Source organism: Abramis brama (genome assembly GCF_963993115.1).
Source record: "Abramis brama genome assembly, chromosome: 6".
In the NCBI taxonomy this organism is placed as follows: domain Eukaryota; kingdom Metazoa; phylum Chordata; class Actinopteri; order Cypriniformes; family Leuciscidae; genus Abramis; species Abramis brama.
Window position 1 is genome coordinate 37,549,470 of NC_139968.1, and position 10,685 is coordinate 37,560,154.

At 35.8% G+C, this 10,685-nt stretch overlaps 2 protein-coding genes across 2 annotated transcripts in view; both read right to left on the reverse strand.

Annotated features, from left to right (window-relative positions):
• Positions 1-10,685, reverse strand: part of LOC311084841 (uncharacterized protein) — a 334,198-nt gene that overhangs the window by 41,814 nt on the left and 281,699 nt on the right. The window lies entirely within an intron of this gene.
• LOC311084876 (uncharacterized protein) lies at positions 1,367-8,994 on the reverse strand. Its single transcript, XM_084117176.1, has 4 exons — positions 8,814-8,994; positions 7,912-8,229; positions 2,635-2,724; positions 1,367-2,420 (listed from the first exon to the last, which is right to left on the reverse strand). Exons 1-4 carry the CDS (start codon positions 8,866-8,868, stop codon positions 2,269-2,271), a joined length of 615 nt encoding a protein of 204 aa, XP_083973302.1. The 5' UTR covers positions 8,869-8,994; the 3' UTR covers positions 1,367-2,268.

Consider the following 10,685-nt stretch of genomic DNA (forward strand, 5'->3'; position numbering starts at 1 on the left):
AGACCTATATGGCCTGTATATGCACATATATGCACCTCAATTTTGCCTATATGTGGCATATATACGCATATATATGTGCATATATGCTGAATACAGCATATATGTGCATATAAACTGCATATAGGTTTCATATATGCGCATATATCCTCATATAGGTTCTTTCCATGTGGGATTGTAAAAACGTCTGTCCCCAAATCAATATTTGACGCGATTTGCCCTGTATTCTTGAGCACAGAACTGTTGATTTCTCCCTCGCTTACCGCATCTAGGTTTCCTAGGACTCGGAGGAGTTTTGGCGCTTCGCACAACCAAATGTGACTACAGCCTCTCACAAGTTAGAAAGAAAACACAAAGCCAATCAGTTTAGCGATGTGTGTTCAGGAGGCGGGACTCAGATCTATTAACCGTTTGTGTAATTGGCCAATTTTTTTTTTAACGACGACAAGCCGGAATGAAAATAAGCCGAAATGAACTAGGAGTAACGAGGCTATTTTTAAAATGTAAGGAGTAGAAAGTACAGATAATTGCGTGAAAATGTAAGGAGTAGAAGTAAAAAGTCGTCTGAAAAATAATTACTCCAGTAAAGTATAGATACCCAAAATTTCTACTTAAGTAATGTAACGAAGTATTTGTACTTCGTTACTTGACACCTCTGCAAATGAGCCCACTCTTAGTCATGAAACATCCCCCGAAAAGAGACAGGAGAGCAGAAAAGGCCTCAGTAACCATGGCGACCATCAGATAAGACGGTTATATTGCTGTGAAAAATGTGGTCATGTGGGAAAACAGAGGCCATAGAAACACGCATAAAGCAGCCATAAAGCTTTTACATATATGTTTAAATTATTCTTTCGATCTTGTTACACACTCTAAGCATGGTAGGCCTACATGGTAAGAAAGATGTTTTTTTTTCAGTGGCCATGAAAAACACCCTTTTCAACGAATTAATAAAAGTGTTTGCTGGACGAACTGATTCATTTATATATATATATATATATTTTTTTTTTTATATAAAAACCCTTCAATTACAAAGACAGGCTTAAATATGATTCATAGATGTGTATCAAATGGGTGGGTGTTGTATGGTATTTTATTTGCATGACAAATATTTCTACAATTATGTTTCTAAATCATTTGCAGCTTTGTTCTGTAATTAAAACAAAGCAAAGTGAAAATGTGCAAAGCAATGAAACATAAATTTAGAAACTGTAAATGGCAAAGAAATCTAAAATGGATGCATTCAATTAAATGAAATATTGATGAATATTATAGTTTTGGCCACCAGATGGATACAACTTACAACATATATTGGAGTCTGAAAATGCAAACATGTAAATCAATAATATAGAAGAAAATGTTTACAATATTTATTCAATGCCACAAGATAATCACTTTATTTACATTAGCTGCCAGAAAGAGAAAAAAACATAAATCACATCAAATACACACATTTCTATCATACACCCCATTTTTCTATTAATATTGATTGCTAAATATTTCCAAAATAATCTTCAGTGGATGCATAGATAAACAGATGCAAATTAGTTCAAAAAGTTGTTTTTTTTTTTAAGAAAACTATCTAAGTAATATGGCAAATGTTGCATCATGGGATTGCAGTTCATTCCATCATAAAAGATGTCAAGCAGTCTTAAACCAGAGTTTTTTCCTTATTTTCATAAACTTTTTTTTTCTTTTTCTTTTCTTCCTTCAGACCAAAGTTTTCTGTGATTCGTATTGGAGGTTGGTTGATTAATGGCTTATAAATATTTTAGTGAAATCCTAATGGAGAAAATAGGAAAAATGCATCCAGAATTAAGTCTACTGAAAACTTGTCTCTTACACTGTATTTCTTGTGTGTGTTTTAAATAAACTGCTTCATGCTGTAAATGTGTTTTTATCCAACCGTCATTCAATCTGAATCTGAATTCATAGTTTATTCTTATTATGATGTCCATTCAATTATATACGCATATATATGCTTCATAGATATATCAGTTCAGTGACAGTAGGTCATATTCAGTTCAATTCTACAGTATTTTATTGGGGTGACAAATATTTTTACTTTTGTATTTGTGGAGTTGCTGCATTCAATATAATACAGAATGGAAAAAAGATTGCATTAAAGTGTAATAAAATTAAATATTAAAGAATATTCACCGTTTTGGCATCAGATAGAGAGCATTGTTAAGCAAAGCTTTGTTTCACATCACTAAACAATTAGACATATTTTCATCTTTACCATTACAAATCCAATATATGCCACAATTGTTATGACATCTCTTCTGTTTTCTCCATTTTACATCTTGAAGCTCTGACATCATTGACCAGAAGAACAACAGCAGCCGCAGAAGCCACGCCCATCAGCACAGTGGCGACCAATCGCAGCACACCTTCAACTGAATCACAACAGGGGGCGTGGCCTTATGGAGAAACAAAACAAATGAGCAATGATAAAACAGAATTGAGTTTTTTAGCAAGCGGATTTTAATTCTCTGTCAGGAACTCGGATATCGGCAAAAACCTCAAACCTGTTTAGAATGACATGAGTAAGTTAGTTTCATTTTTAGATTAATATTTATTTAATGCATTCCTGGCACTAAATCGGTAAAAAAGCTCATATGTCCACTGAGGTACCTGCACATGTCTGACAGAGTTCAGTGATGTGTTCACATTTTGACAACCCCGATGGTGATGAGAAAGGAACAGGCGTAGAAGCTGGAAAACCTGAGAAAAAAATAAATAATAATTGATATTACTCTGTCAATCACGATCATTCAAAGCACACAGTCCTGATGTTCTTGAGGAGACATTGCTTTCACAAAGGGACACCGTGTGTGTGCAAAGGCATTTCCTCACACACATACATACACAATAGTTATTATAGGTGACTTTGAGCTTGTCTTTTTAAGTCAGTTAAAAATTTGGGCAGTCTTACAGTGATGGGAGAAACAAAGCATTTCAAACTTTGAATCCATTAAACCAATTGTTTTACTAAATTATTCACTGTTTCCAAGCGCTCGAAGAATGTGAAGAATTGTTTCATATACTCAATCCAAGCTGAAAGCAGCTGAATGTAAATAACGGAGAACACAAATCAAGCAGCCTACTTAACAAACACCGACCAGGCACAACATTATAAGCACCTTCTTAGTATTGTGTTTTGATACTCTTCTGCTGCCAAAAGAGCCCTGAGCCGTCGAGGCATGGACTCCACTAGACCCCTGAAGGTGTGTATCTGGCACCAAGATGTTTGCAGCAGATCCTATAAATCCTGTAAGATGCGAGTCGGCCTCCATGGATCGGAATTGTTTGTTCAGCACATCCAACAGAAGCTCGATTGGATTGAGATCTGGGGAATTTGAAGGCCTAGTCAACACCTCAAACTTGTTGTTGTACTCCTCAAACCATTCCTGCTTTGTGGAATGGCGCATTATCCTGCTTAAAGAGGCCACAATCCACCAGGGAATACCATTACCTTGAAAGGCTGTACATGGTTTGCATCAATGCTTATCAATGGTAGGTGGTACGTGTCAAAGTAACACCCACATGGATGGCAGGACCCAAGGTTTCCCAGCAGAACATTGCCCAAAGCATCACACTGCCTCCGCCGGCTTGCCTTCTTCCCATAGTGCATCCTGGTTTCATGTGTTCCCCAGGTAAGCGACGCACACACGCACCCGGCCATCCACATGATGTCAAAGAAAACGTGATTCATCAGACCAGGCCACCTTCTTCCATTGCTCCGTGGTCCAGTTCTGATGCTCACGTGTCAGCATGGACACCCTGACTGGTCTATGCAGCCCCATACACAACAAACTGAGATGAAGTGTGTATTATCACACCTTTCTATCAGAACCAGCATTAACTTCTTGAGCAATTTGAGTTACAGTAGTTCGTCTGTTGGATCGGACCACACGGGCCAGCCTTCGCTCCCCGCGTACATCAATGAGCCTTTCTCCAGTTCACCACTATTCCTTCCTTGGACCTCTTTTGCTCTGACCCGTCTTGCCAACACAGTTTGGCCCTCGTCTACCTCACTCAAATCCTTACGCTTGCCCATTTTTCCTGCTTTTAACACATCAACTTTGAGGACCAAATTTTCACTTGCTGCCTAATATATCCCACCCACTAACAGGTGCCGTGATGAAGAGATAATCAGTGTGTTATTCACTTCACCTGAAAGAGGTCATAATTTTATGCCTGATCGGTGTATACACACCCTAATAAAATGTTACTTCATTAAAAGTTTTAAGTACTCCTTTACAATTTAACTTGAGTATAAATAGTACAAAAGTACTTGATTGAAGAAGTACTGATCAGTTCATGTTTATTTTGTAATTTTGAATACGTATACACTTATAGTATTTATTTATTTATTTATTTATTTTTTGTCAAACATTAGCATTCACTGATTCTGTATTTTTTTTCCACAGTAAAACTGGTTCTCATAAAGATGAAGTTAAATTGTGGAAGTCACTTCAACCCCACACGATTCGAGACATGCAAACACAAAAGCACATTAACCACAAACGTCCAGTGATGAAACATGTTCTCATGCACACACTCTCTAACCAACAAATGAAACTACATTCATATTCCATATCTGAAAATGAGGCCTTCTGTAGTTTGAGCTGTAGAATACAATACTGTAAAAATACATAAAAAATATGAAATTAAATGTGCTGTCATTCTGCAGATTGTATTTCTTAAAGGAGAACTCCGGTCAATTTTAACATTGAGCTCATTTTTTTGTAAATTTGGAGTGCTGTCAGTACAGAGAACAACGACAAAAATCGGTGTTGCCTACACCATGTTATCCTCTTTTTAAAATTTGCACCCTGTTGACTTCAATGGGGCAAGTTTTAAACCTGCTTTTAGCCTCTTAACATCCTTGATGTGTCATTACAAGTGCACAGCCAATGTGAGTGATTCCTTCAGAGTGAACACGGATGAATCTGACTGCAGTAGATGTGAAAGATATTAATAAAAATGATGTTTATTCAGCCAGCGCACAAACCTGTATTTGCATCCTGTTTTCGGTCGAAGTCCACAGTAATCGATTGTCGAGTTCACGCGTGTGATCATAGGTAACTAACTAACTGCGTGAACTCGACAATCGATTACTGTGGACTTCGACCGAAAACAGGATGTAAATACAGGTATGAGCGCTGGCTGAAATAACATCACTTGTATTCATATCTTTCACATCTACTGCAGTCAGATTCACCCGTGTTCACTGTGAAGGAATCACTCACATTAGCTGGGCACTTGTAATGACACATCAAGGATGTTAAGAGGCTAAAAGCAGGTTTAAAACTTGCCCTATTGAAGTCAACAGGGTGCAAATTTTAAAAAGAGGATAACACGGTGTCGTTGTTCTCTGTACTGACAGCACTCCAAATTTACAAAAAAATTAGCTCAATCTTAAAATTGACTGGAGTTCTCCTTTAAAGTGCCCTATTATTTTTAACGTTCCAAATTTTGTTTGAGTTTCATTCACACACAGACATCAAGTATCAGCACGGTGACATGCTTCATGCCACAATGCATTCTGGGAGCCATCATCTTGAGAGATTTAATGTCTTCTTTTATCTTCAGCTGATTTCTAAGATCAAGATCTAAGGCTGTGGCTGGAAATCAGCTTTAGTTCTTGTGTTTCGCTTTTTTCTGTTCTTGTCTTCTTCTGATTCTCTTTGTTATCATCAGCTATCTTCAATAATGCTCAGTCATCACTCAAGTAATCACTTAATTATCTCATTAACTACAACATTGATTAAATGTTACATTTAACAGCCTGTAGTGGTCAAACCCGTCTGGGCAGACTGGGTCCAGTTCTACTCACACCATTCCAAGCAGGATTCAAACTGGTGTTTCCAGCATGGGAAGCGAGCATGCTAACAAGAATGCTAAAGCCTGTAGCATTAGTCGCTAGTGCTGATCTTGAGGTCAGGAGGTTGAGCTTTAACTGATCAACTCTTACTACTGTAGCTTGCCTCCGTTACACTTGCCTCAACTGCATATTACATGTAGCCGGCAGCAAAATTAATACATTCTAACTAGGCTTTTTGATTTAGTTAACTTTGACTGAGGTCACATCATAAATGTTTTCTGTGATTGTATTGACTAGATCCTGAGCTCAGTAAAGGTACATACGCACGAGAAACTGTTCTCAAGTGCTTGTGGAAGAGGTTTGTCTTCAGCTGCTCGGTGAAAGTTGTGATGATCTCAGCAGATCAGGAGAAGATTGAGAGATTAATATTCGCTTCATAATCTTTTTTTTTTCAATCTGAGTTGGTGGAGTTCCTGTTTAACTGTTAAAGACATTTGCTGCACGATTTTTTTCTCAGAACTAACTTTTTTTTCTTTGTAATTATAAAAACAAAGAACCACTACTCCGCAGCCATGGAGACCTGACCAGTATAAAATAGTCTGAATATAAACACTTATTATAGGCATACTGTGGTGATGCAAGATAAGACAAAAACGCAGTTTGGAAAATGGATTCATGATGTACTCGCCCATTATATAAATTCTGAAACCGAAAAACATTTATGGACCCCTTGTCTCGCGCAGAGTGGATGCATGATTGATATGCAGTAATGTTTATTTAAAAAAAAAAACTAAAAACTCCAGAACAGGATCAAAGAAACAGAACAACCTATGAAAATGCAATGTCTACAGATAAGGAACAGACTGAAACAGGCCTTAAATACACAGAGAAAAGATCAGGGAAACGAGACACAGCTGACAAGTGTCACAAGACTAACAAGTAATTAACAAGACAACAGGTGAAAGGGATCAAATTAACAACCAAAAACACACATGACAGTAACCATAGAAACAAAGGAGTGGCAGGAAACAGGACAAAAGGTGGCGATATGCACTAAGAATGCGACAGGCCAAAAAAAAACAGAAGAAGAAACAGGACAAATGAACACAGGAACTGATGAAACACAAACAGAAGGTACACACACACAAACTCCTGATGGAAACACAAGATACTGATGCTACTTTTGATATGGACCCTCGCTCTGTTCAGGGACTCATTATTATATTACTGTTCGTCAAATGTCTGTCAAATTTGTTCAGCTTTTTTCTCAGTTGTTTTACTTTTTATATAAATACAAATATTAACACATTAAGAAATTTGCTGGAAATAAAAGCAATTGAATGTGAGAGGACTTCTTTCTTTCTTTCTTTCTTTCTTTCTTTCTTTCTTTCTTTCTTTCTTTCTTTCTTTCTTTCTTTCTTTCTTTCTTTCTTTCTTTCTTTCTTTCTTTCTTTCTTTCTTTCTTTCTTTCTTTCTTTCTTTCTTTCTTTCTTTCTTTCTTTCTTTCTTTCTTTCTTTCTTTCTTTCTTTCTTTCTTTCTTTCTTTCTTTCTTTCTTTCTTTCTTTCTTTCTTTCTTTCTTTCTTTCTTTTTTTAAATTTTTTGTGCTGAATCAAGCACGATCTGATTTGTCCTGTCATGACTCCCTTAAGGATAAATTCTGACCATAACCCCCGTCAGCTGATCTTCCAGAGTGACCAGTAGTATTTCTGTTTGAATGGAAGTCAATGGAGGAGATGCTTCAGTATGCAGAAACTCTTTTGTGTGGAGATGGTTTATCATAAATGCACCTCGCCATTATTGCATTGCAGGTTCATTTAAAGTGAGCTAGACTTGACATAAAAAATGAGTTTGATATTAAAAATGATGATAGTATGAAAAAAGTAAGACGAATTTTGTGAGGAATTATTAATGACACTTCTAGAAGTAAGAGGCATTTCTCATTGTCAGGCATTTTGACATGGAATTACAGTGTCGGAGATTAACTTATTTAGAACTTTTTTGCAGTATTAAGAATAATTGTGTCAATAAATATGCATAATCTGTAATATATAATAGAGTGAAATCTAATTCTTAACTCACCATAGACAGTAACATTGAATCTGTATGTAGGCGTTGAGTTGCTGAGGCTGATCTTAACTACATAAACTCCAGCATGTTCAGTTCTGATGTTCATGATGGTCAGAGATCCAGTCTTCTTGTCCAGCTTCAGTCTGTCTCTGAATCTCCCATCAAGAACATCAGGGATCATGTTGTTCACTCCATCAGTTTTAGCTATTAGAGGCCCGTTAGTTCCAAATGTCCACAGTATCTTTTCACCTCTCTGTATTCCAGTGACATCAGTGTTTAGAGTGACAGAATCTCCCTCCATCACTGACTTCAGTTCATCAGCAAACACTCCTGGAGAACACACACAAACAGTCTCTCACTCACACATATTAACGTTAGGTTTAATAACGATTTAACTAAAGGTTGAAGTAGTTTTGAAATTATTACAAACTTTAGAAAGGTAGAAAGATAGAAACAGTAAAAGAATGAAACAACAGTGTGGAAAATATATGGTCGGGTGCAAAATACAGATATCTGAATTCATCTTCATATACAGTATTTTACATTTTAAGTTTAGTTTCAGTAAGAGTTAGGAAAGTACAACAGTGTCAATCTCCATTTATTTTTTAAATGATGGTGGAACTGAAATTACTTAAATTAGGCCTATATAAACATAATTGTTCCTTCAAACAGGAATAACTGACTGAAAGAACAGATGTCGTGTTTGGTATCCTATAGCTTAGATTTGATAAATACAAATGAATTATGTTAATGATACTAATGCACTAAATCTGTATCTGAAACATGAATCCAGTCCACATCTCATAGTAATATCTGGGAATAAAAAGGAGAGCACTTCTTCTGACTGTGTGTACTGATGTACTATTAATCTCTACTAACTTCTACCAGAACACCAAATAATGTTTGTAACTCACCATCCAGACGGCAAAAGCAAAGCCAGAAAAAAACTAATGGTTTTCCTTTAAACATTTTCTTCCAAATGCGTGTTTAGAAAGATTATCTGAGAGTGATGTGGGCTCTAGTTAAGTTATGTAAAAAAAAAAAAAATCTACATCTACTTCTGTCTTTGTGTCTCGGCTGAGTGAGCATGTGTGTAATGTGTTGACGGTGTAGTCCAGTTTTGCAACAGTTCTTTTTTGGGGGGTGGTTGTTTTAAAGGGATAGTTCACCAAAAAAATTAAATGAGCCCATGATATACTCACCCTGAAGCCATCCTAGGTGTATATGACATTCTTCTGTCAGACAAATACAATCGGAGTTATATAAAAAAATGTCCTGGCTCTTCCAAGCTTTATAATTCCATTGCAGATCCGTACCCTCGGATTGCAAGCTATGGATGGGGCCTATACACCAAAGAACTTTATATCATAATATTGCTTGCTGGGCTGTTAATAAATGTATAATTGTTACGGTATTTAGTCTCACGAGTCTTTCTGGTAGAAATATTGTTCCAAAAACAATCCAGTTAGAAGACATTTCACTCCACAACTTATAAATTTACTGTAGTAAAACAAACTTTTTTGACAGTAGGGTGCCGGTATTCACAATGAATGCTGTTATATTAATATATTCATGTATAAATGTATTAAATGTCATAGAGGAGTACTGCAATGTAATTACACCATGTGTTTATTTTATTTTTATTTTTAGGCATTTGTTTATTTATTTTGTATTTATATTTAGACTATACTGCATGTATACACACCGTTTTTGAGAACACAATACAATAGGTTTATAGAGAACCTACAGTTTGTTTTTTATTGCAGTAGTGAAGAGCCATGCATGGTTACCTGGGTTACCATGATCTACTAATGTATGATACTATGGAAGAACAATGGTAAATTGTAATGAGAAAATAAAAACAGAAGCTTCTCAGTTGCAGTGTCAGAATACTTAAATATTTAAAAATGAGGCTTTTACCATTTTCATGAGACAAAATCAAACATTTCTTGTTGCCATTGTGGTGGCAAATGACTCCTAAAATTGTGTGGCAGTTAAATAATGTGATTTAAATGTACATATTTCAAAGTTTTTCAGGAATTGTTGATTTTTTAAAAACGCTTGCAAGTCTGAACCAGAATATCAAGATTATTTTGCATATAATGGTGAAAAGTATTAAAGTTAAAAGTAAAGGTAAAGAAAAAAAAAAAAAAAGCACCACCATGTTATATGCATAATTCTTATTTTTGAGTTTAACAAACAAGTAACCCTTAGATTATTTTATATCTGTAGTGTCGACACATACATGTTCAGAAAACACTGAGGATTTTGCTGTGGGGTTGAAAAACGGAGTGAAATGTAATTTAACAGTAATTTACAGCAACAAACCATAGAACAACAGTAATTTACTGTTTGTGACGTCACATGATCATGTTGTGAAGCAGTCATTTTCCATTGCTTTTGCTTTGGTATTATAAAACTTAACAACTAAGATTATTTAATAAACCACATGTTAACTGTGACACTCACTCCACATTGTCTTTAGCTGGTTATACCATCAGAAAAAAAACATGAAGTCACTGTTCAGAAATATTACTGTCTTCAGGCCTCAGACGGTGAAATGATCTTTCAAGCTTATAAAAACTGTAATGTCTATAATGTTACTGAACGTTTGGAAATCAGTTCTGGAACTTAAAATCCCATTCATTTTCTCCATAAAACTTGTAATGATTCTGTATAAATCTACCATAGATCTATCAGTAACAAAATGTATTTAATTGACAAATTCCACATGAAGAACTACAATATCCATAATCCTGAAGAAAAATCAGTCAGAGAATCATGGG